Genomic DNA, 26,475 nt, shown 5'->3' with positions numbered 1-26,475 from the left:
AAAATGTATATATATGAGGTAAACACGCGTGAACCGTTCAAACAGCAAACCTGGATTGTAATAACTAATAAGGGTGCATGAAACTGAGTTACATAGTACTGTGTAATACATATGTAGCCTAAACGAATATTACATTACCTGAAAGATACCAAGTCCCTTATCTGACGAAAAAAGAACACTGACAAAAACAAAAGAAAACACGAATCTCTTGATTACAATCTTCGCTTACGTTATACAAAATAAAAAATAAAAATTGTGCTTAATAAAATAATTAGTTTATGACAAAATTTTACTCGTTAAAAATGACAACAAGTGAACGAACCGATTCAATAAAGGATGTAGATGAAAGAGTGATGTACTTGAATCTTGATGATTATGTTTTGGAAAAAAAAAAAAAATCTTGATAAATAAGAATATGATAGTACATCTATACTAGTATTTTTGCAGCAGTTTTTGCTCAAAAATACTAATAAGGAAAGTTTTAGCAATTAATGCTACTAATGCAATTAATTCTGTCGACCTCTAGCAATTTTATATGGATCTTTTAATATTTTATGGGCTTCTTGATAATTCATAATTTAAGGACCTCTATTTATTTAGGTGATAGATAAAACGCTGTCCAAAATTTCATAGGACCCGCGAAAATATATTCTTTTGCTAATAATCTAGACAAAAGTTCCAGAAAATGAATTTGTAGACAAAATTTCCGGAAAATTGCATTACAATAACTACGACATTAATGATATTCTCAATTGCCAAAATGATTTTGAATACAAATGAGTAGACTTTTGATTTATTAGGCATTCAAACTTAAAAAACTTTTCTTTGGTTTATTTAAAACTTTAAAGATTTTAAAGATTTTTTAAAACTTTTATTCCTTATTTTAAAGATTTTTAAAAGGTTAAATATGAAAAATATTTAAAACTTTTAAAAAGTTAAATATGATAAATATTATACCGTAGATACACAATAAATATTTAAAGTTAAGATGATATAGTGTGAGTTAAAATATTTTGGGATGGGGTTATATAGCGGGATGGGTTTTATCGATATTTATATAAATTAAAAAATATCAGTAATTCGGTGTTACACGGGTAAAACATCATTTCATTATTTTGTTAACACTGTTAGTATCAGAGAATAGACATATCTAATTAAATTTAAATAAATATTATATAAAAAATAAATTATATTACGGTATTATATGATTTATTTAACAATTATTATATAATTATAACATATTTAACCAACAAATACAATTTATCATTTTAATATTTTAATTATAAATAATTTTGTCCCGCGGTGTACCGCGAATCCTAATCTAGTTTTAGCGAATAAGTGCGGACTATGTCAATAATTTATATATATCTGGCAGGTTTGCTTTCACGCGTTTATATAATATAGGATGTTTTAAGCAATAATATTAGTGGTGAGAGAAATGGTTGATTATTGTATTATATAAACGAATAATAATATTATTTAGTTTAGTTTAGTCAAACGAATTAGTATATATTTTATTTGGGATTGATTATTGTTATATCATTGATGATTTTTGCTTTCGCAGGCATTTCCGAAATGTTGTTTCAAGAAACACCGTACCGAATTTGTGTACCTTCGATTATTAATTAGAAGAGAGGTTAGAGAACGTGTTACGTGGTAGCCATTTCCGACCGTAGTATGATCTTATTCTTATTATTTTTTAAAAAATGTTATGGTTTATTTTCTTCTTCTTTTTATCAACTGGTTAATGTTTATATATTTTTTCACGTTTGCACATGGTTTAGAAAATGGTTGCGGTGATTGCACATGGATGGAGCTCATCATTAAAAACATAAAATTTTGAAAACAAAAATGAAAGAACTGGTAAACATAATAACTATGAATTTCAAAAAATACATTAATAAACAACTGACGGAATATAATTGATCAAGCCACCACGACTTTTTTAAAAATTTAATTTTAAAAACATAATAACTCTCTCTTTTAGTTTAGTCGTTCGTCTTCCTCGTTCTAATAGCCAGCCCTCTTACTTTATAACACACCACACTATTTTACCTCTTCCTCATATCTCTCTGCATCTATCTTTTTACATTATCTATCTCCATGGGATCAAACTCAGTGGCCGCTCTCTTCCTCTTCCTAGCGGCAGTCCCTTCCATCTTGGCCGTGACATTCCAGGTCGGAGATACTGCTGGTTGGAATAGTGGTGTTGATTACACGACGTGGGCTAGTGGAAAGACTTTCAGAGTCGGTGACACTCTAGGTAGTTAAAACGTTTATCTGGTTACTTGTTTTACAAGAAACCTTTGTTTTTGACCTAGCAATTCTAGGTCTATAAATCTTGGTGCAGATCACTTATGTTGCAAGAAACCCATTTTTTAGACTAATAACAAGTAACAAGCTACTGATTTTCTCTTGTACAGAGTTCCAATATGATCCGTCACACTCGGTTTCTGTGGTGGATAAAGCTGGATTCGATAGTTGCGACAGCACCGGAGAAACACAGAGCTTTTCTGGGGGAGACACTAAGATCGATCTTACAACAGTTGGAACTATGCTCTTCCTTTGCCCTAGTCCTGGTCACTGCCTCGGTGGCATGAAACTCGCTGTTCCCGTCCTCCCCACCGCTTCATCTCCGGCAACACCTTCTCCACCGTCTTCGTCTACTCCTTCTCCATCATTTTCCCCTCGCTCTCCGCGTAAACCTAAAACACCGCCTCCAACAGCTTCTCCCCCGGCCAACGGTACGCCAGATTTAGAATCTTTGACTCCTTCACCGTCTCCGTCAACGCCTTCTTTGTCTCCATCGACACCTTCACCCTCTCCATCGCCGCCTAATGCAGCTTCTAAGGGAGTCATTAGCTATGGAGTGATTGGGTTATCGATGGTGTTGATGTTCGGTGTTATGAGCTAATATTGGAGACAGAGCTTTTTTTCTCTCGATCTTTTTTTTTGTCATGGTCATTGGAATTACTACAACACAACCTCATCTCTTGTTTTTACTGAATTGATTTTCTTTTGATTAAAGTTTTCCTTGTCGTACGTAGCGCAGTATTATCATTACTATGACCCGTGCTAGAGCACGGGTTGAAATTCTTTCATTTTGTTTGTTTGGTATTATATATGTGATTATTTTATTTGTTTTAAAATATTTTTTAGATGGAACACTATACCATGAAATCATCACTACAAGAAAACAAGGCGATTACTGACGGAAATTACTGACGGTAATTACCGACGGCTTACCGACAAATATCTGACAGGAGATTAGTTTGTCGGTTGTTCGTCAGAAATTTACTGACGGACAAAATCCGTCGGTAATCCGTTAGTTTTTCTGACGGATTACTGACGGATATATAATTTTCTTCGCGTGTGTCAAATTTGGGTCGGTGATTTTTGATCTGTCGGTAATCTGTCAGAAATAACCGACGGAAAACTGACGGATATTAACTTTTCCTCGGGTGTGTCAAAATTTGGTCTGTTTTTCTCGATCCGTCGGTAATCCGTCAGTAATAACCGACGGATAACTGACGGTTTATATGTGGATAGTGTAAAATCTTTCTAACTTAGCTCCATAATGCATTATTTTATAAGCAATGTATAAAAGATGAGTTTTCAATGCCTAACTAATCTTGTTTTAAACAACATTCTTCAAAATTTGTATTTTTATAGAAAAATAAGTTGTTTACTTAAAAGACTTATGGTGTGGTATTACATATTATAGGGATTATGGGTAAGTATTTGCCATTTATCTTTGAAATTATTTTTTTCTCTCTAATTTAATCATATAGATGTTTATTTTCACAAATGATTTCATGGCTAGTATATAATACATATTATATACATATTTGTCAATAAAAATTATGAAATTAAGAGTTTTAATCTTAAATCCATCAGTAATCCGTCAGTAATCCGATAAATATAATATTGACAAAATTTTGGTATCTGTCGGTAATCTGTCGGAAATAACTGATGGAAAACCGACGGATATCAAATTTTTTGCCCGCAAGCTAAATAAAGTCAAATTTTTGAGACCCGGGAAATGAAAAAATTAAGACATCCGTCAGTTATTCCGTCAGTACCGTCGATATTACCAAAGCACTTCATCTTCTTCTCCCCATATTGTTTTTATTTTTCCAGAAATCTTTCTCAAATCCTCTCTCCATGGCTGACCTCCATAGATTACTTCCTTCCAATATGGCTAGTCTCTCCTACCACTCTCTCCAACTTCTTATAAGATAAGTTCTCTTTTTATCTGTTTAAAAGTTTTGCTTAGTTCTCTTAGATTTCTTAGAAATAAGATAGATTTGTTAGGTTTGATAGTTTGTTCTATTTGGGTGTTATTGATTTGATGAATTGGTTTGTAAGAGATGTGTGTTAGATTTGTTAGAATTGGGTTTTATTGGATTTGATGATTTGGTTTTGATTAATTGGATTTGATGAATTTGTTTAGTTTTTTTAGGGATGAGTATAAGATTTTTATACATTTTATAATTTTTGATATATTTTGTTTGTTTTTTACAATGGTTTCTAATATTGTTAGTATTTATTTTATACATTTTATTTATTTTCAGTTAAGTATATATTGTATATTATGAATTTTTAATATTGTTAAGTATATATTGTTATTTTTTGGAACAATTTTTAGTGTTTTTTAACAATTTCTTGTTTTGGGTTTTTAGAATATATTTTCTAAAAGTTTTAAACTTCTGAATTTAAATATTTAAGCATTTAGATAAGAAATATTTTTAGTATTTAATTAAAATTGTATAATTATGCTAATTTTATTTTTCTAAAATTTTAATTTTTTTAATATTATATATATAATCCGTCGGTAATTCCGTCGGTATAATGAGAAATTTACAAATTGTTAGCCGTCAGAAATTCGTCAGTAAAACGACTGTCAGAAATCCGTTGGTAGAATTTCTGTCAGAAATCTGTCGGTTAAACTTCTGTCGGAAATCCGTCAGTAATTTCTGACGGATTTCTGACAAAATAATTTTTCCTACAATCTAGATCCGATGGACGTTTCTGTCGGTTTTTGGTCGGTAATGCGTGTTTCCGACGGCTATCTGACAGATATGCCTGTCAGATCTAAGCTGTTTTCTTGTAGTGCATATACTGAATATGACTTATGAAAATAACATCTATTTTGTAAGATATATTCTATTATATCTAGATTTTGACCCACGGTATAACGCAGATTAAGTTGTTTGATAAAAAAATTAATTTTTGTTTGTTAATTTTGTTTGATTTGTTTAGTGTTTAAAATTATATAATGAATTTTGATTGTTAATTCTATAACTTAACCTATAGTATAGCACATATTAATTTTAGGACTAAATATGTAATGTATGTTTGTCAAAATCATCGTGACCGAGAAAACCTACAAAAAAACATTATTCCAAATTTAAATTTAATCCGAGAATTCATATTTTTGAAATTTTAACCCGTGCTATAGCAAGAAACCATATTCTTTTGAATTTTTTTTCATATTATAGTGACATATTATTGACCCGTACTATAATAAATCAAATTAGAGTGTTTATAATTTTTAACTTTTTGATCTATCATATATTTATGATATTCTTAAAAATATCAAATTAAACTATTTTTAAAGATTCCAAACTAAATTATTTTAAAATTTTATTATAGTATATAAAACTATACAGTTCAACAAAAGGAATATATGAAATGAACTTAAATATTCAAATTTCTAGTCGTTACTCAGTTAAAATTTTCTGATAAAGTTAGGTAATATTTTATTTTTTGCATAATTGGAAATCACTTGTAACATGTGGGAAAGTGATTAATTTCTATTAAATTCTGACATTTTTTTTGCCTAGATATGGTTAGTTGAATATTCCCTTAAAAAATTTATTTTATTTTTTGAAATATCTTTTTTAAGAGGATTCTAATCCTAAATCTATATAAGCTATCACATAATTAATTCATATAACCTAACAAATAATTTATCTTAGTTATAACTTATATTAATACTATATGGTCTACCAATTTGAAGTCGTGTATTTCTGTTTTATTAAATAGGGAATTATCTTGTTTTACATTATTATCAAATATATTATAAATCATAATATTGTAGCTATAACAAACACACAACAAGAAAATTAACAAAAAATAGAAAAAGAAAAAGAAATACCAAAAAATATGAATATTCCCTTTTTTCCGCTATAATTTTTTTAACAGAACATTGACCAGGTTTAAATAATTAGCTCTTCAGTTTTCCGGAAAAAAATAGGGATTTTCCGTGTTTGTCTTCAAACCGAAACCACGATTCAAGTTATGGACTTTGAGGAGCTAGGCAGAAACTATCCGGGGATGTGGCGGGTTTCACCACGTCCGGACCGACTCTGCATATACAGAGTACCGAGGGTGCTCCGTGATTTAAATCCCGATGCATATACTCCATGGTTCTCATTGAGCCATTGCACCATTCTCTGAAATCTCAGTCTCTCAAGTCCCTCAAAGATATGTTTGGCTCAATATCTCCCAAGTATCTCAATACAGAACTAGTTAAAGAGAAGTACTTGACAGAATTATATTCACAGACAAACTTCACTCTCTAGGGATGAAGCTTGATGGTTTACAAAACATAATAGAAGAAGACGAGGGTCTCCTCATTAGAGAATGCTAATTTGAGTGCACAACTTGGATCAAGTCAGAAGACTACTTTTGCTGGAGAACCCTTCTTCATTCTAGATAAGGTTTTCACTCCCATCGTCCCAAGACTCTTCCCTAACAATATACTTCATGGTCTAGTTATGCTTCTTTATTTAAATTTCCAAAAGTCGGTTACATACCACCCAAACTACTTGCATATATCATGGTCTAGTTATGCTTCTTTATTTTTTTTTTGAGAAGTACCCTCGTGGTAACAGTTCCCAAACATAGTCAAGGAAATCAACGAGGTATATATATTAATTATCACATATGCCTTGCGCGAATCGGTTGTATAAAAGGGGAGTAACATTCGAGGCCGTAGGAGATGTAGGAGAAATATGCTCGCTTAACGTGCAATTTGAAAATGGATGTTTAAAAATTCCTAGACTTTGTGTTGATAACACTTATGAAGTGACACTCAAAAATTTAGTGGCGCTTGAACAAAGTCACTACCCTTACCAGGCACATTTGTGTAGCTATCCCACCTTCACTCGGAGAAAGACGTGGACTTGCTTGCTGGGAAAGGTAATATTTTTATTTTTATATTGGTATATATATGTGATGGTTGTGTACTGAATGATGGGCTTTTGTTTTGTTTTGCAAGGTATAATAATGTATTGGACTGGGAAACTAAGTTCTGTGGCGAAGATGGTGAGCAAGCTCCGCCTTGGCACCTCCGTGAGTACCTCTTCTTACTATTCTGAAATAGTAGATAGAGTTAGCGCTCATTATTCAGACCGGTTCAACCAGAATTGCTCGGTTCTCAGACGTGTCTTCTACCGTTGTTGACACTCATCCAAACAGTGACTTCCATCATCCAAGTCGTTCAAAATTCCGAATCCTAAACGACTCAGTTCTTCAAATGAATTGAATATTTATTGCTTCTGTATTAGTCTTACGAAGAAAATAGTCCTAGTTGATATGTCTTTTGCTTTAAATCTTTATGATATCCCAAAATGGGCAAGTTCAGCTCTACAACCGTTGTTTTTGTTAAACAATGCAAGGAAAATATTGATTCTTATGTTTACAATGGGAGATTGGTTTTTGTGTCATGTGTTGCCATATCATATAAATATGTTCTTAGGAGAATCTTTTTGTTTGTGTTCTTCATACTATATTACGTTTTGTGTATTTGTGGGCGTCTTTTCTCACTTTTTATATAATGTTTTATCATTCTAAAAAGAAACCACGAGTTAGGAGTTTTTTTGGGTACAATATTCATTCAAGTGCTAGTCATGATCACACAGGTCTTGCAATGTTATTGATTGTTCAGATTTCACAGCAATGGTGACTAATTCAAAACACTGGAATAAGAGATGTTTTTTCTCTTATATAACTCAACCCTGAGCTGAGAGTAATTGTTGTACGTACATCCAAAACACATCCATCACTTACTAAGTTTGTCCTCATCACTCTTATCATAAATTAAACAATACATACGAAAGCGGATAATTTCTCTATATTAATAGTATTCTGCAACCTAGGTTGGCTCTAGAGGTTGCTTTGTAAGCAACTATTTAGAAGATCATGTTTGGTACTTGGAAAGGTACGTAAATAATGAAGTTGGGATAGAAAAATTCATCAACTTTTCATCTGGGAAGAAGCGGTCTGATTCACCAATGTGACTGGCCTGAACAGACACAAGAGACAAAAAGACAGTACATATTATTGTCTACTTATGTTGGGAAAACTACAAGAACTGGCTTCACCTCCTCACACACCTTCCCCCTCTTGCAGACTTGCACCACAAGAAAGGGAAAAAATAAGAAAGCAAAAAAAAAAAAGAGAGCTATAAAGATAAGGAAGATCTGAAACCATAATTATTTCTTCTAAATTCAGTATCTACAGTCAGTTTGGAATAATATAATGGCTAAAGGTTTATATATTATGAATGTGACCAACAACCAAAAGAAAAATTAAAACAATAGTATGCGGTCTTTGAGAGTAAGAAAAAAAAAACAAGCAACAAGCATAAAAGGAACAAAACACTAGTTGAATCGTTTTTTCCTCCACCGTATCCGAGTTGTGTCTTGCTTGGAAAATCCATGAGGATGAACTAAACTGGGAACGTAGACGCACGTATTTCCGGCAGTTGTGTCATAAACTGTTTGGAACTCGTTGTCTTTTAACTCTGAAAATGTTAATATATCTGGCCACCTCGAAATAACAAGACGTGACGAGTGTATCATCTGTATCAATAAAAAAATTCAGGCAGAAGCGACTACGATGAGGTTCATATAACAGAGGCAAATGTGGTATATCCACGACCATCAGTATGGTCCAAGGCGTGATCAAATGCCTCACCCATATGCATATCTTCCTTGTTTGATGACATTGCTCTAACAAGGAAAGCCTATTTCCTCGAAATATTTCTAGCGCGAGAGGATTGCACTCATCATACCTAAAAGGAAGGTGTCCCAAGGGTTGAAATCTTTCTTTGGAAAAATCAAAGCATTGTATGAAAGCTGTAGAGTCTTCTCGAAGACCAATCCAATAAGAATTCCCTCCAAGAGACACACCCGAGAGTGGTACTCTAAGGTGCCAATCAAAACTGATATGATTAGTTATAACCTTCCACCTATTAGATAAGAATTCGTATACCTCAATCCTTGGAGGTCGATCTCTAGAATTATGAGGACATCGAAACCTTACGATTTTGTAGTTGTGTTGTGTTGGTGATTGGCGGATGAAACCAATACCGTAGGCATCGTCAAACCTGTGAAAGTCGCTGCTGCATTTGACCCATCGTGTCATTTTCAGAAATGGATTCCATACCAAAAGCTGGTTCTCCATAACACACAACAATAGACCAGTGCAGTAAACAATCTTGTACATTCTGATTCTATCACTAGAAGAAAACATGGATTTTACGACTACAATTGGCGACTATATATGTAGTCGTCATTTTTGGCGACTAAATAGCAACTATTTAGCAACTATTTTACGACTACATATATTTGGTTGTATATCAGTCGTTTTTTTACGACTACATATCGTAGTTGCTAGTTTAGTCGTAATTTAGCGACTATTTTATGACTATATTGCACACCAAAATATGTAGTTGCTAAATAGTCACCAATTTAGTGACTAATATGTGACTCATAGTAAATGTCTCTAATAAGTCACATATTAGTCGCTGTTTAAGAAAATCAAAATTTTTAAAATTTAACCCCAAACCCTTAACTAAACTCTAAAACCTAAATCATAAACTCTAAATCTTAAAAATAAATCATAAATTCAAAGCTTAACCCCAAATCATAAACCTATACTCCAAACCCTGTAATTTAAACCCTATAACATAAATTTTAAACTTTTATAATGCATAGTATATAGAAATTAAATTGTAAACCATTTAACCAAAATATAACCACTATGTCTATAAAATAAAATCTATATCTAAAACTATTTAGTGTATACATATATATAATATTTTCAAAAACTATTTACTTATAAAATTGATTAAATTAGTCATTTTAAAATCTAAATTTAATTGTTGACAAAAAAACCTAAAATTAATCATTTAGTTTGGGCCTTAAAGGCTTTTGTATGACTTTGAGTTTTGACAAAAAAAAAAAAAAGAAGAGAAAAACCTACCCTAGATCTGCCTCCATTTCTCGACACTACACTTAGAAAAAAAAAATCATTATCACTCTTGAAACTCTTTCCGAAAAACTCTCACTCTCATTTCTTCGAATCGCGATGACTCTGTCCGGCCAAACCTCTGACCGTCGTCTTCCACGTCTCGTCAAGTTGAATCTGCCGGGTAAGTCTTCTTTCTCTACTCACCTCCACCTTATCTCTATGACTTCTCGAAAAAAACAATTAGACCTAAACATTTCAGATCTGTTTCTTTATCTACCCACCTCCCTCTGTTCTCTGTCGAAGATTTTTATTGACTCTTCCGTATTTAATTTCTCGTCTCTGCTCTCAAATACCAAGCTTTCCCTATAATTTGAACCGCTGATTTTACGTTTCAACCTCGAAAAATCCAAGCTTTTCTGTCAATTGAAGACTTTGTGATTCTTTAAATTCATCTTTGTTTAATGGGCACAATTACGGTTTTCAAGGAGGTTCCCGGATCTTTCAAATCGACTTAGTTCATAGTCACCTCAGTTTTGGTGATTTTATTTGATAAAATCTGGTATGTGTATGTGTTTGTGTCTGTGTCTTAGAAGCTTATATATGGTTTGAACATGTGAGTTTTGTTTACTATATTATTTTGTTGTTTGTGATCAATAGACTGGATTTGGAGAAGTTGAAGAACATGTCAAGAAGCTTGAAGAAGCAGTTGGCTGGAAGAAGATAGGTATTTCAGATTAATTCGGATCGAGCATAGATTTTAGTTACTTAACACTTTTTCTGCGAGTCCATGTTAGTCAAAATTGCTAGGTTTGGTTTCGAACTGAGAGTCTCGTCTCTTTCCAACCCAATTTCCAAGGAATTAATTAAACTTTGCCTTACAAGTTTGTGTTTTTATTTTGATTTTGAATAGATTAGATTTCAATTAGAGAGGCAAGCCATACTAGTTTTGTGTCTACAGTTTTTTTTTTCTTTTATTTTGATAGTGAACAAACTAAATCAGTGTTCAGTTGTTTGAGCATCTCGTCTTGTGATGGTTTCAGGACCCTCATGGAAAGGAAACTGGTCCCAGCTCTGTCTTACCTGCAAGGTTTTTCCGCAGAAACCCGTTTTTTTAATGTGAAACCCAACATTTTTTTCTTTTTCTGACTAGGATTGTCATACTTTACTCAGATAATTAGACCGGTGCGATCTAAACACTCTCCCACATGTAAGCGCTGCGTTGAGCAGTTTGACCATCACTGCCTCTGGATTTCCAACTGTGTTGGTAAGGTAAGAGACTAAGAGTTCTTTGCACGGCGAATCTCTCTCACTTTTTGTTATGGAAATTATTTGGCAATCTTTCACTTGTGACATGAAAACACCCTGTTATGCATACTTTTCGGTTAACGGTGTCTTAATACGATTATTCATCTCGCAGAAGAATAAACGACTTCTTAGTCTTTGTGATCATGGGAGCTTTAACATCATTCGTTGGCGGCACAACTGCTGTTCAAAGTATGTGACTGAAACAACTCTCCCTAGCAATCCTACCATTGAACATTCCGATGCTGCCGTGTTTCTATTTTTCAACTTGATCGTGGAACATTAGTGGGAACTACTTAGGCTTCAATGATGGAATACAAAGCAATTGAGAATGTGCTACAAACCATTTATTATGTAGTTGTTCATCTATTCTTTTTCTAATTATGTTTTTTGAGGAGGATGAAGTATTCTTTTTTTAGTTCTGATTTTTAATTTTATTTTGTAATACAGTTTTTTTTTGTAATCATGGCTTATAATAATCAATATAGTATTCAAAATATGTTTTAAAATTATTATTCATAATTTAAATATATTTAAATCAATTAATAAAATATATATATAATTTGTATAAATACTGTATAAATACAATAATGTATAAATACTTAAAATACAACTACAGTTGGTAAATAGTGGTTAATTAGTCACTAAATTTGGTGACTATGTTACGATTAATGTTTGTAATCGTAAAATTAGTCGTAATGTAGTCGCTAAATTTAGCGACTACATTACGACTACGTTTACGACTGCGACCTTTAGTCTTGAGCATTCACTCTTGAGCAGGTTCCTCTCAGTCCATTTAACCCACAATGAGTCCGCTTTAGAAATCAAACGCCAAATCAGCTTGAGACAACATACGTCATTAGTATCTTTCAAGGAGCGCAAGCCTAATCCACCTTCCCTTTTAAGTTTGCAGACATCTTCCCAAGAAACTTTCGCTTTGTGAGGATTCAACTCAGGGCCAGACCAGAGAAATGCAGAGCAGAGCTTGTCAATTTTGCGTAGACACGCACGTGGGAGGCGGAATGAAGAGAGCTAGAAGGCACAAACACTCCATAAAACAGAACTTATCAGATTGAGACGACCTGCATACGAGAGGAAGCAATTAGTCCAGGACCCTATACGCTTCTTGATCTGCTCAAGCAATGGTTGGTAGTCCATTGTAGTGAGGCATTTAGTAAGGAGAGGCAAGCCCAAGTATCTGACCGGTAACACACCAATGTCAAAATGATACGTATCCTTAATGGTCTGGTGTATAGCAGCTGAAACACCAGCGAGGAAAACCGTGGACTTCTCCATGCTTATACGCAGACCTGACCACTTCGCAAAGACATCAAAAACCTTGACAATACCAGCAATGGATCTCATCTTCCACTTCGCAAAGACATCAAAAACCTTGACAATACCAGCAATGGATCTCATCTTCCATCAGATAACACCATAAGATTGTCTGCAAAACGCAAGTGAGTCAAACCAAGTTCCCGGCAGCGAGGATGATAGCCAATCCGTTGTGAACCAGCCGCTTTGTCAAGTAGTTTTGAAAGAACATCCATACTCATTACAAATAAGTAAGGAGAAAGAGAACATCCTTGGCGTAGTCCTTTTGCACTATTGAAAAAACCAGCCAATTCTCCGTTCACTTGGACTGAAAATGATGCAGTAGTGACGCAGAGCATAATCCAGTGGATAAATTGAGGAGGAAATGCCAAAGCCGCCAGAATGTTTGCCAGAAAAGGCCATTGGACTGAATCAAATGCCTTAGATATGTCTATCTTAATGGCGCAACGTCCAGAAATGGTATCCTTGTGATAATCCTTAACGAGCTCAGTGGCGAGCAAAACATTTTCTATCAAGAGACGGTCTTTGACAAAAGCGGATTGATTGCCTGTGATGAACTTGGGGAGAATTTGTTTTAGCCTGTTAGCTAGAAGCTTGGAGATGACTTTGTAGAGAACATTACAGCAGGATATTGGTCTATAATCTTTCATTTCTGTAGCATCCAACCTCTTCGGGATGAGGGAGAGAATGGTGGAGTTGACTCCTTTTGGTAAAAACCTTTCTCGAAAAAAGACTGGACCGCCAAGGTGAACTCTGAACCAATTATGTCCCATGTGCGTTTATAGAACTCACAAGTATTAGCCGTCGGGTCCCGGGGATTTATCGTTAGGCATAGAAAACAGAAATCTTTGGATCTCCTCCGATGTTACCTTTCATGTAAGCTTACTCTGGTCCTCCTCAGAACAGCGGAAGGCATGGAGAGCTTGCAGATCCTCGACAGTGACCCCCTCAAAGTCATTAGGAATAAGTTGCAGGAACTTGCAAAAAAAGCGTTCAGCCTCTATCTTGATATCCTCCCCTTGAGTGAGAATTCTACCATCCGGTTTATGAATCTCCCGAATGGTGTTCTGAGTACGCCTTGTCATTATAGCACGATGAAATGCCTTGTTGTTCTTATCACCAATCTACAACCAATGAAGTTTGGAGCGTTGTTTTAAGAACTTCTCCTCCAGACCTGCAATCCGTTCCCATCGTTCAAACACCTCCTTCTCTGCAGCCATACTAGCAGGAGAAGGGTGTAACCGATTCACTTCTTGTTTTTAGCATAGATCATCATAAGACTCCTTTTCCTTCTTGACAAGATCACCCAATCTGGTCTTGGCCAATGTGCGAAGCTGCGGCTTAAGAGCTTTTAACTTCTTTGTAAAGCGGAACAGCGTGGAGGTGGACATGTGCAGAGGCTCAGTATGTGTCCAGTAGTCTTCCACCAGAGGTCTAAACTCTTCCATATCTGCTACAGCATTGACAAATTTAAATGGGTTTTTCCTCCGTACTGCACCCACTGCAGCAGTATTTAGGTTTATCCGACATCTAAGATGATCTGAACAACCTCCTGCTTCAAAAACAGAGTAAGACTGGGGAAATTTCTGGTACCATACATCATTTGCTAGAATGCGGTCCAGCTTCTTTGAGATGAGATCATGCTCCCTATTATTACACCAAGTAAATAGAGGCCCATGGGAAGGCATATCCACAAAGATACAATAATTTACCAGTTGCTGAAACTCACGCATACCAGAGTGAGCAGTAGGCAGAGCAGTCGTACGAGAATGCTCTTCCAAGTCTAAAATCTCATTAAAGTCCCCATACATTAACCAGGCCTTGTTACTGATGATTGGTGAGTCCTTGTGAGCTCGCAAATCATCCCATAAGCGGCGTCTCTCTTTTGCAGTGTTCATACCATAGACAAAAGAACAAAAAAAATTCCTCCTCTTGATTCTCCAATTTGACTGAGCATGTAATAAGCTGGTCACTTTTGTAGAACGGAGTGAGACGGACATCCGGTCTCCACACCACCCAAAGACGACCTCGCCTATTGCATTCATAGTTCGTTAATATCGACCAACCTTGAAACAATTTAGGACAAAGCCAGTTAGCCTTCCTCTCTCGCACCCGTGTTTCTACTACACAACCTAACTGAAAATCCTGCTCAGCTACCCACTTCTTTACAACGGAATGTTTAGATGATTTGTTTAAGCCGCGAACATTCCAGAAGAAGCTCGACATCAATTATGTTTGGGGGGATTTCTTCTCCTCTGATCCCTAGGTTGAGTCCTAGCAGATTGAGTTGAAGTGGTGGAAGGTGCTTTTTTAGAATCACGTGGTAAGGAGGGTCGCAGCGAGACTTCAGTAGGTTGTCGAGACGAGGTCTCACAGACCACTGACGGCTTAGGTTGCGACGTAACAGAGTTGTCCACAGTTTGAGGAACTGGTAGGTCTGACGGTGGTGCTTGGGCCTCACCCGCAGGGACACCAGCCACCTCACTGACATCAGGTTCAACACTTGCACTATAGTTGTGCATACGAGCACCTTTGATTATAATCTGTTCTTCACCACTTGCACTATAGTTGTGCATACGAGAGGAGTGCTGCTTGAGAAAGGTCTCTTCTAAGTTGTGTATTCCACTGCTTGCATACACATCTGAATCTTGCAAGAGATTTGTCTGGAACTCTAGATAAGATCTCATCTTCCAAATCGCGTGGAAGCGTCACCTCCATCGTGTAATCTGATAGTCAAGAGTTGGAATATATTATTCTCAGATAAACAGAGCAATTTCGAAGAATTAAGAGTTTAAAAACCAACCTCCTCAAAATCGATGTCCAGACTTAGATCACATGCACAACTTGTCTCTCCCTTCCCATCTACGGCTGCTATCCATATGATTAGGGTTTTAACTCTTTTTAACTTTGACAACTTCGAAAACAAAATAAAATGCTCATTCGGCTAATTAATATGACACCATTAATTTATGGAAATCTATATTCTATAACAAACAACATTCCCTAAATTTTCGGGTGCTACAACAACCTAATGATATATTTTTGTAAAAAATATAGTGGTTCTCTTTACGTAGTTATGAGCTTTTCGTTTGCTTGAATTAACAAAGAATACCAATTAACGTTTGTGTTTGTTAATACAAGTAAACGAAGGATTAAAAAACCGGATTAGAAAAAATTTAACACTTCATATATAACAAGAAAGAAGATATGATTAGGCACAATGGTCTGATTCTAAACCGAAAATTAAGAAGAACGATCACAGTTTTCGAACCAGTAGGAATTATAATTAAAAAAAAATATATATACCATTGTAAATTAATTTCAACAGAAGAAATACACAAAGATACCGCAAATGTGATCCCCACAGTCACGTGCATTGTAGGGCTCGAAGGCCGAACGGGTCCCCATAATCCCATATAGCTGCCGCTCGAGGTCTCTATGACGCACGTGTGAAGCAAAACAGGGCACACAAATCTCTGGTACGTGAACACACATGATTCCCATGTTGACCTGACTGGAGCGGTAGGTGCTGTCTAGTGGAGACCACTAAATCTGAGCCGTTCAAACTTTTAACATCATCGTCAGATCTTATGAAACCACAATTACCGAAGAGGCATCTTTTTTTACTAATCGTCTTAATCTATATATTCGTCTGCGGCTTGACACATGTTCTCGACCAGTGTACTCGCTTTTTTGTCCGTTGGATCTAACCTCACAGATTCTCATCTTACGGTAAAAAAACCAAACTCAAATAAATATATCCTTTTCCACCGAATATTGTCAGATGAACAAAAGTTGGTTTTGTAATAATCAAACTTCCGGACTTCAAAGTCAAGCTTTTTAAACAGTAAGCGAGTTCATTAGATTCATTCCACATCCTTTCATCACTTTTTTTTTCCCTTTATATACCAAAATTAGTTACAAACTTAATAATCATATCATTTTTTTAAACTATATATAGGTTTAGTTGGGAAAAGGGTCATTTCATACCTGTACACACCTCAAAAGTGTGAATTGCTGCCTGTACAAACAAAGAGTGCCAATTTAGACATGTACCCTAATACATTTCTAATTTCATACCTGTACTCACAAAATCGAGCCAATTACAAAGTCTACGTTAACGGATTTAAGTCAACCGTTAGAGATGCTGACTCAGAATCCACGTGTATGCAAAACGACGCCGTTTTGATACGTTTTCCTCGTAAAAAAATTTGTGGACATTCCACACTCGGGAGATTCGAACCCTCAATCTTGAACATTACTAGCATTGGACTTAACCAATTGATCCCACAACAACACTCTGTAAAATCATACAATTATATTCTTATAAACCTAAGGTAGCATCTAAATCGAAGAAAAATGTGGGATATCCACACTCCCGTGGGTCGAACCCGCGTCTTCAGATTTTAATAGCAAAGACGTAACCAATTGATCCAACAACATCACTCGGTTATATCACACAATGTTATCCTTATAAAACGAAAAGAAATCTAAGTCACAATTAAAAAACCAAAATCAATTTTAGTGTAACCAAATAATTTGATTTTATTTTCTCAAAAGTTTTTAATATGAATAGATGTATTAAAGTAGATGTAATCTAAAAAATTTATATTAAAAATATGAATTAATTAATCTAAATTAATTAATCTAAATTTTTTTAGATTAATTATTTTTTTATATTAATTTTTAATGAATTAAAGAAAAAATGAATTAATTTTTTAGATTAATTAATCTAAAAATTTTAGATTAAAAATCAATTAATTTTTAATTAATTAAAATTACATTCAATTAATTAATTTTTAATTAATTAAAATTTAGATGTAAAAATATGTCCTATTGAGAACATCTGAGGACGTTTACATTAAAAAATATATCCTATTTTTTTCTTTAGTTCATTAAAAATTAATCTAAAAAAATAATTAATCTAAAAAAATTTAGATTAATTAATTTAGATTGATTAATTCATATTTTTAATCTAAATTTTTTAGATTACGTCTAATTTAATACATCTGTTTATATTAAAAACTTTTGAGAAAATAAAATCAAATTATTTGGTTACACTAAAATTGATTTTGGTTTTTTAATTGGGACTTAGATTTCTTTTCGCTTTATAAGGATAACATTGTGTGATATAACCGAGTGATGTTGTTGGATCAGTTGGTTATGTCCTTGCTATTAAAATCTGAGGACGCGGCTTTCACCCACGGGAGTGTGGATTTCTCACATTTTTCTTCGATTTAGATGCTACCTTAGGTTTATCATAATATAATTGGTTAAGTCCAATGCTGGTAATGTTTGAGATTGAGGGTTCGAATCTCCCCGAGTGTGGAATGTCCAAATTTTTTTGCGAGGAAAACGTATCAAAACGGCGTCGTTTTGCATACACGTGGATTCTGAGTCAGCATCTCTAACGGTTGACTTAAATCCGTTAACATGGACTTTGTAATTGGCTCGATTTTGTGAGTACAGGTATGAAATTAGAAATGTATTAGGGTACATGTCTAAATTGGCACTCTTTGTTTGTACAGGCAGCAATTTGCACTTTTGAGGTGTGTACGGGTATGAAATGGCCCTTTTCCCTAGGTTTAGTCCCACAACATACGTAACGATTTCATATAACTTTCTCCATTAAAATTATAGTAGTATAACTTTTGCCTCTTCTTTCTCAAATTCTTTAGTCTTTTCTCTCCTCGAGAATTACGCAACCACAAACAAAAACCCATAGATAACTCGGAACTGAAAAGTAAAAAAATAGAGAAAGAGGAAGAGAGAGAGAGAATGACGGCATCAGGAGGAGGAGAAGGCGGAGGATCGACGGCGGCGACGGGGAGGATGCCGACGTGGAAAGAAAGAGAGAACAACAAGAGAAGAGAGAGAAGAAGAAGAGCCATAGCAGCTAAGATATTCACTGGACTTAGATCTCAGGGCAATTACAAACTCCCTAAACACTGTGACAACAATGAAGTCCTCAAAGCTCTTTGTCTCGAAGCTGGTTGGATCGTCCACGAGGACGGCACCACTTATCGAAAGGTTCCATTTCTAAACTTCAGATTCTTTTTTTTTTTTTTTTTTAATTTTCAGACATTGAGCTGATATTTTTTCCGACAGGGTTCTCGACCAATGGAAACAACACCGCCGTGTTCCTCAATCCAACTCAGTCCACAATCATCGGCCTTTCAAAGCCCAATTCCGTCGTATCAAGCTAGCCCATCCTCGTCGTCTTACCCAAGTCCGACCCGGTTTGATCACATTCCAAACCGTTTCGACCCGAATCAATCCTCGACGTATCTCATTCCTTATCTCCAAAACCTAGCTTCGTCCGGAAACCTCGTTCCTCTACGAATTTCCAATAGTGCCCCTGTCACACCACCGCTCTCTTCTCCTAGAGGATCAACTCCGAGACTTCCGAGATGGCAAAGCAGTAATTTCCCAGTCTCAGCTCCGTCAAGCCCAACACGGCGTCTCCACCACTACACATCGATTCCAGAATGCGACGAATCTGATGTCTCCACGGTTGATTCATGTCGATGGGGAAACTTCCAACCGGTTAACGTTTCTCAGACATGTCCTCCGTCGCCTACATTTAACCTCGTCGGAGATGTGTCAGTTAAGCCATGGGAAGGTGAGAAGATTCACGATGTTGGTATCGATGACTTGGAGCTGACGTTAGGCAACAACACCAAAGGACGCGGCTAAAACTAAAAGTTGAAAAGGGTAATATCGTTATTTAACTATTATTAGGCGGGTTTGGTCCGGTTCGGGTATTGGTTTCTGGTTTACCCGGAGGCCGTAGCTAATACAGATGGGTCGTGGTCTTCATGACTAGTGTACAGTCTTTATCAATGCTTCTTCATCTCGCAAATCTAATGGTGGATAATGAAAAGATGCAAGTGTGTGAAAGTGAGAGGGACCATTCCCATGTGGGTGATGGGGTCATGTTAATATGATTTTTATCTATCTCTCTCTCTAACCACGCGTGACTATCCAAATTCAATGTGCCTATCTATCATTCATCACACACCAATGTTTTTTTGTTTTTTTGTTTTAGTGTTTATCTTTAAGAAATTGAATGGGAAACAAAAAACAAGCTCGTATGAATCTACCGTTGCATGATTTGAGTTTGTTGTTGGTCAGACTCTGTTTTTGCAAGAAACATGACTAGTTGGTTCGTTCATGTGTTCTGTCTCCCTCTATACACGTCTAAACGGAAATTTTGTAGAAAGTTTGAATGAGACTCTTGACATTTTTTAAGAGGTATTTGATTTACTGGATAGTTTGTATATGAGACCTTTAACACAAAAAAAAAAAAAAAAGATAGTTTGTGTATGAGACATTTTAGAGGATATATGATATATCTTCCAATTTAATTTTCACTTTTGATTTATTTTTTAGTCATTGAATAATGGTATCTTAGCTTTTTTATTTATTTTTATGAAGAATTTTTTTTTTTTGGCTTGGTTTTGTTAGTACCTTCTGATTTAACTTACTCGAGTTTATATAAATTTGTGTGAACAATTATATTTTATATTGTATTTTCTCTCTTTCATAAAAATGTCATTTTAACAAATTTCACACAAATTATATTAAAAATAATAATATATGTGTGTTTTACACTAATAAGTGTGAATTATTTAAATTTAATGAAAATAGCTTCGAATTAAGAATAATATAAGAAACTTAGTGTAAAAAGCATATTAATAATATATATATCTTTTGGTATAAACATATTAAAATATATAGTAAAATTCTTTGTCAAATGAAAATACTTTTTAAGACTTTTTGTGAGAAAAAGGAGTACGTGTGAAAAAAATTAAAACGAATATTTATTTTTTGTAGTCATTTTCTTATTGCTTTATTTAAACAATTTTGGTTCCACACATGAGTTAAGACATGTCCATTTTATTTGGATATTCATATTTTTATTTTAACAATGGGCAGTGTGTTATGTCTTACAATTTAATTAGGTAGTAACCCGTGCTACAACACGGGTAAAATACTTTTATATAATTGTATTATTTTAAATATTTAATTTAAATTTGGTTTTATTTTGGATTATTACATGTATATAAGCTAGAGGAACGGAAAGCACGTCACTGTCCCATTTTATCATGTGCCGTTCCATCTCCTCTCGTCCTATATCCATCAGAATTTTTCTGTCTTATTGTAACACTCCTTTCATCACCTTGCTTAGTGGGCACACCCATGTGCATTCCCGGTCCATGGGCCCACATCGCTTAATGAGCCCACATCCATTCCCGGCCAGTAGGCTCATTTATATCTGACGGCCGATTTGTTATATCCAGGAGACTTTAAAGATTTGTTTATCATCCCTACAAATCACCACATGATCTTTCCATGTGTTTTGTTTGCATTCGCACAGTTCCGACAATCACTTCCCGGATGGTCTACTATCCTGAAACTACTCCAGCTCTAGAGTTCTCTCAGGACCTTTGACTGAAAATAAAACTGCACTTTGGTGACATAGGTGACCATCACTTTATTCGCCAGAATAGCCACCTTATGAAAGTCTCTAGAATTGAAGCCATCCAGCCACCTTATTCTCATATTTATTTATGGTTTTGTTTTTTTCTTCTTTCAAATTTTCAATAAACATTAATAACTTGATGTTGTGGTTTTGTTTAATTTAAACTCTTTCATATAAATTAATTTAGTATTAAATTTTCTCATATAAATTTTAAATTTGAAAAATGAGTTAGAATCTTATTATTTTAAATATATAAAACTATTTGTACAATATTGATAATAAATCTAAATATTGGATTTCAATTCAGTTTTAGTTTGAATTATTATTTATATATAATCCATACGTATCTACTTTGTAATAGGAAACATTTCCTGTCCCGTTCCATCCCATCACGTCCCGTCTTGTCTTTCTATCTTATCCATCATAATTTTTTTTGTCCTATGAGAGTTCTCTTTCAATAATTACTCATTAAAAAATGTTTATTAATATGTATTCGGTAAGAAATTTAGACATAATATTCTAATTCTCCATTGTATATTTAATTTTTAGTTAGTTAGTAAAATTATCTAAAAACAAATTATAATTCTCAAAAACATCTAATTATTTTGATCATAACTATATTAGCTGTAGAATTACGGGAAGTAACATCAAAATTAAGATCCCAAGACAATAATAGAAAAGATTTTGGACATGCCTTAACTTTTATAAAAAAAACAGATCAAAATCTAGGAAAATGCATATAACGAAAATACATAGTCTGACAATGTAAATCTAATTTATCCTTTGATAAGCTCAATGATAAAATTCTCACAAAAGGCTCATATCAGCTATAATTGTTTGGTTTGTTGTTTCCGAGCAAGAGAACTTGGCATTCCTTAAGCCAAAAAGTGTCTAGAGTGGACATAGACTTTGTTAGTAAATTCTCAGCTTCAGCAGCTACGTTTAGATTCAGAGGAAGATGAAGAGCTGAAGATAAAACTGTTCCTAGATCAACTCTCCACTGGTCAAACGAATTGATACTCCACACAAAGCCTTGAACTGCAATTCTGTGTTCATCGATTGCCAACAACTAAAAACACAACATATACAAAAATGTCAGCTTTTTTAGAAATGACCTTCTGACCTCAATTTTAATACCTAAAATAGTGGTAGACCTGACCAACATAGTAAGCAGTCAATTCTGAAAGTAGAAGGCTAAGAGAAGATCGATCGCCAAAGAATGTATGTGGAAAGATACCAACAGTTATACACGTTATTATATATAAATTTTAACATCAATCAACAACATATTTACATTGTGGGGATTGGGGAATGAGATTTCATTAACTCTTATTAGAGATTCACTTAAGTTAGTATCTATAGTAGTCATATGTTCATATACTTGAGCCCATAATGTAGATAAGCATTTTCGAATCAATGTTTTAAAATACATTGTTAATGAATGGGGTAAATAATTTCCCAATAATATTTTGTACTTTGGAAAATTGAATGGCATAATTCATAAGTGGAATACTAATATTTTATTTCCAAATTTAATAATTATATTTTATGTCATAGACCAAAAAAAATAGGAAAATGAATTATTATGTAAGTTAAACTCTTTGTTTTCAAGTTAAAATGTTCATAGATTTATTTAAAAAAATGTAACGATTATTATTTTGGAGTTCTATTTGGTTTTGCTATAATTATTTTATTAAGTTATATTTAAATTCGTTGATATATAAAATCCAAAACTAAATATTTTGACGTCATATATATACTAACACATATTGAATGTCTATGAGAAATTATTGGATACCAACAAAATGTTTTATAACTTCTAAGTTGAAAACAAAAGAAAAAGAAAACCATGATATCCACCATTCAATATCCAATTTATCAATGTCGTGAAACAGATATAATTTAGATTTGATATAAATGTTACAAACAAACAAAAAGATACAATTTAAAAAGATTTAATAGACTATAGAGTGAAAAGAAAAAGAAAAAAACAGAGTGTCTCACTCACTCATCTTATAGCAAACTCACAAATGGCTCCAATCCCTTCACTAAGGTTTGCCTACAATGCAAACCCAACACACACACCACTGTTACAATATTACTAAAAACTTATAATTAAACCTTTTTTTTGAAAAAAAAAATGGTACTTATCCTTCTGGTTGGTTCCTTTGCATTACCAATTGAAAATAGTAGCTTCACATCAAGTTCATACAAAAACCTCACTTCCTCATGAAACACTACAAAAAAAAAAAAAAAAAAAAATCTGTTCACAAAGAAACTTCATACTCTATCTGAATCCTAAAAGAAAACAATTGATTTGGTGAAGATATGAAACACCACTTTTGCTACTAAGTACTGAAGATATGAGAAAGGTGAGAAAGACAGAGTGACTTGGTTGCAAAACCTAGTGACTTATCTATAGAATGACTCAGATAGAGTCTGAAGGTCCCTCCATCGAACGTTTACGTGCAATCACATATCTAGTGAACTTTTAAAGCATGAACTAAACTTCAACTTAGACAACCAAAACGTAAGAAATAGAACATAAGAAAACAGTGGTTCAAGAACATAAACAAAAGATGAATTCAAACTCATAAGAAATTAGTACGAAAATAGATGTCTTGTGTTGCTCATCTACCCCATAGAAGAGTTTCCAACAAAATAATATAAAAGAATATTCAAGTCTGTAACACACCTTTTCAATGTACGGTTTAAATATTAGAAGCAAACATGTGGAACACTGTTGAGCATATATATAGCCACTGCACCAACAGCTTCTGCATAAAGCAACATAGAGGATTGTTAAATATGAATCATTGAAAGGGTCACAGAAAAACCAGCATTAAGTAACCAAAAGATGAAAACTCAGTCGTGATATCTTGTCAATCTCATTATGAGTCTTTCATTCTAAACACTCGAGCAATTGTAACACTTTCATTAGTTTAAGCCCTTGAAAACTCAAAAAGGCTAATATAAGAAAACACAGGTTCATTGAACCGTTTCTTAAACTCATTAAGTTTATAAGCTTAAGAGAGAAAGATATGTACCTCTCTATCTCTGGTTTGTGTTTAGAGCTAAACAAAAACAAATTTTCATGAGGATATACTTCACTCGAGCTTCCAAAATCTGTCCACAAATACATGAAAGTGATTAAAAAATATTACACTCTTTTTAAAGATAAAGAAAAAGGTTGTACGACTTGCAGTGAGCAGCACGGTAAATGTTTTAAAGTCAGGTGCGTGCTGGGGTTAGATGGAGGGAAAGAGAACAAAAGACAGAGCTTGTTCCGACAAAAAAAATTAACAAATCAGGTGCATGTTGGGGTTAGATGCATATTTGCTGTGCCAATAAAGGAAACAATATGAGTACAGCAAGAAGATACCGCATAAGATTCTGTATATCTGTGAAGTTAAGATAAAATAAACTGCGAAAGGCAATTTCATTCCCTCACCATCGCATGGCAATAGCTAACTCCCGATATAAGCTGCTGGAAAAAGTATCTTGCCTGTAAAAACTATCACAACACATATTTCCTTTTGTTTCCTATTCTACATGTTATTCTATTTTCCTTCACTCTCAATCAAATAATCTCAAACCACTCTGAAATTGATCAATTGAGTACACCAACCACTATGACAAAGAGAAGCAAGAGCGGTCACCTCATCCTCACTGAACCTTCCAGCGGTACATATACGCTCAAATAGCTCACCACCAGCAACATATTCCATAGCAATGGCGATATGCATTGGTACCAAAACCACCTTAAAAAAAAATAAAAATAAAAAAGAAAACTTTAATTTAAGAAAATTGCCACATACCATGAAGAGAGCAGCTATAGGCTATAGAGGCACACCGTTACTAACACCTCCTTAAAGCGGATGATATTAGGATGACGAAGTGATCTATGATTAATAATCTCTCTCGCCACTTTCTCATCAATCTATATATCAAATTCACCCAAAAAACCATGTTGCCTTGTATACCCGCCGTCGTTGACAGAAACAAAGACTATGAAATGGTCATGAACAGAAGAATTGGATTTGATGTAGAATCAAAAGAGAGATTAGGATTTAGAAGGATCAAAGAGATTGAGAAGAAAAACAGAGGCAACAAATAACCCGCCGACTCCACCAGAGAAATAATTTGTGTTTAATTTCGCTGAATTAAAAGCTGTTGTGTGATGAACTCTACAAAAGAATTTGAAGACGGTGAGAGAGATCATAGAGAGAAAAACCCTTTTTAGGTTTTTTTATTTTATTTTTAGTTGATGGATATGATCAAAGTGAATCAACGGTTATGATTTAATGAAAAAGATCCAAAAACAATATAACCGGATCATTTAGATCCGCGTGTTTATCTGATTTCCAACAGATGTATTATTATACTTTTAGTCTTTTACCTTTCCTCCAAATAAATTATTTAGTCATAATTCCAATGGCATTTGATTGTAATTTTTTACAAAACTAAAGTTTTTTTCTTAAAATGTTTTACGATTGATAGTAAGAATTTCAATGGGCTCAAACATGAAATGGTATAGTAGGACCTGAATAAGCCGAAAGTTTTTTTCCCTAAAATAAATTCTTAATGGGTTGCACAATAGAGTTGTAAATAGAGTTGGGTTATCGGTAAGAGCCGAACACAATCAATAAGACAATATAGCATAGAGTTGGTGCATTTTTTCTTTCTGGTACAGTTAATCACCACAAGATAAACTAACTAGACCAACTAATCAATTATTCTTTTTAGGGCTGGGCAAAATAACCGATAACCAAATAACCGACCGAAACCGAACCGAAAAAAACCAAACCGAACCGAACCGAAATTTTTCAAATACCCGAATGGTTAGTAAAAATCTATATCCAAACTAACCGAAACCGAACCGAACCGAACCGACAATTAAATGGTTAACCGAAATATCCGAAAACCTAGAAGATATCAAATATTATATACTTAATATTATGCAAAACTATAAAATAAACTTAAAATATAAATTATTTCTAGATTTAAAACAATTAAATATTTTAAATAATCAATATATGTAAATGTTATTATTTTGAATTTACAAAGTTAAATACTATTTTGTAAAATTG

The 26,475-nt window shown here is 34.0% G+C and overlaps 4 protein-coding genes and 1 long non-coding RNA gene across 13 annotated transcripts; 3 read left to right on the top strand and 2 right to left on the bottom strand.

Moving 5' to 3' along the window:
- The first annotated feature begins 1,999 nt into the window (after positions 1 to 1,999).
- LOC104774046 (uclacyanin-3-like) lies at positions 2,000 to 3,149 on the top strand. The gene is made up of 2 exons (XM_010498712.3): positions 2,000 to 2,263; positions 2,424 to 3,149. The coding sequence occupies exons 1-2, from the start codon at positions 2,104 to 2,106 to the stop codon at positions 2,912 to 2,914; spliced, it is 651 nt and encodes a 216-aa protein (XP_010497014.2). The 5' UTR covers positions 2,000 to 2,103; the 3' UTR covers positions 2,915 to 3,149.
- A 7,086-nt stretch (positions 3,150 to 10,235) lies between these two features.
- On the top strand, positions 10,236 to 12,064 carry LOC104711616 (uncharacterized). Of its 2 annotated transcripts, none has more exons than XR_755366.3 (5): positions 10,236 to 10,444; positions 10,921 to 10,987; positions 11,304 to 11,350; positions 11,434 to 11,532; positions 11,681 to 12,064. It is a non-coding gene; the product is annotated as an uncharacterized LOC104711616 (long non-coding RNA). The 2 variants fall into 2 exon arrangements; XR_755367.2 differs by having other exon boundaries at positions 10,298 to 10,822.
- A 221-nt stretch (positions 12,065 to 12,285) lies between these two features.
- On the bottom strand, positions 12,286 to 12,984 carry LOC147938891 (uncharacterized). The gene is made up of 2 exons (XM_087465801.1): positions 12,769 to 12,984; positions 12,286 to 12,597 (listed from the first exon to the last, which is right to left on the bottom strand). The coding sequence occupies exons 1-2, from the start codon at positions 12,982 to 12,984 to the stop codon at positions 12,286 to 12,288; spliced, it is 528 nt and encodes a 175-aa protein (XP_087321927.1).
- Positions 12,985 to 18,065: 5,081 nt separating this feature from the next.
- LOC104711615 (BES1/BZR1 homolog protein 1) lies at positions 18,066 to 19,998 on the top strand. Its single transcript, XM_010428313.3, has 2 exons — positions 18,066 to 18,930; positions 19,009 to 19,998. Exons 1-2 carry the CDS (start codon positions 18,679 to 18,681, stop codon positions 19,594 to 19,596), a joined length of 840 nt encoding a protein of 279 aa, XP_010426615.1. The 5' UTR covers positions 18,066 to 18,678; the 3' UTR covers positions 19,597 to 19,998.
- A 3,269-nt stretch (positions 19,999 to 23,267) lies between these two features.
- LOC147938890 (serine/threonine-protein kinase SRK2G-like) lies at positions 23,268 to 25,660 on the bottom strand. 8 transcript variants are annotated; one of them, XR_015567283.1, is made up of 7 exons: positions 25,239 to 25,576; positions 25,014 to 25,146; positions 24,837 to 24,890; positions 24,433 to 24,511; positions 24,081 to 24,162; positions 23,563 to 23,622; positions 23,268 to 23,444 (listed from the first exon to the last, which is right to left on the bottom strand). XR_015567283.1 is itself a non-coding variant. In XM_087467713.1 (6 exons), the coding sequence occupies exons 2-5, from the start codon at positions 25,129 to 25,131 to the stop codon at positions 23,605 to 23,607; spliced, it is 297 nt and encodes a 98-aa protein (XP_087323839.1). In that variant the 5' UTR covers positions 25,132 to 25,146; positions 25,239 to 25,658; the 3' UTR covers positions 23,268 to 23,444; positions 23,563 to 23,604. The 8 variants fall into 8 exon arrangements, 2 of the variants coding, with proteins under 2 accessions (XP_087323839.1, XP_087323838.1); XR_015567281.1 differs by having other exon boundaries at positions 25,045 to 25,146; positions 25,239 to 25,574; XR_015567282.1 differs by lacking the exon at positions 24,837 to 24,890 and having other exon boundaries at positions 25,045 to 25,146; positions 25,239 to 25,660.
- Between the last annotated feature and the right edge of the window lie 815 nt (positions 25,661 to 26,475).

The sequence above is a fragment of the Camelina sativa genome, chromosome 9 (genome assembly GCF_030686135.1).
Source record: "Camelina sativa cultivar CO46 ecotype springtype chromosome 9, ASM3068613v1".
NCBI lineage: Eukaryota > Viridiplantae > Streptophyta > Magnoliopsida > Brassicales > Brassicaceae > Camelina > Camelina sativa.
Note: the sequence above shows the minus strand (reverse complement) of the source record. Positions and strands in the feature narration are given on the sequence as shown.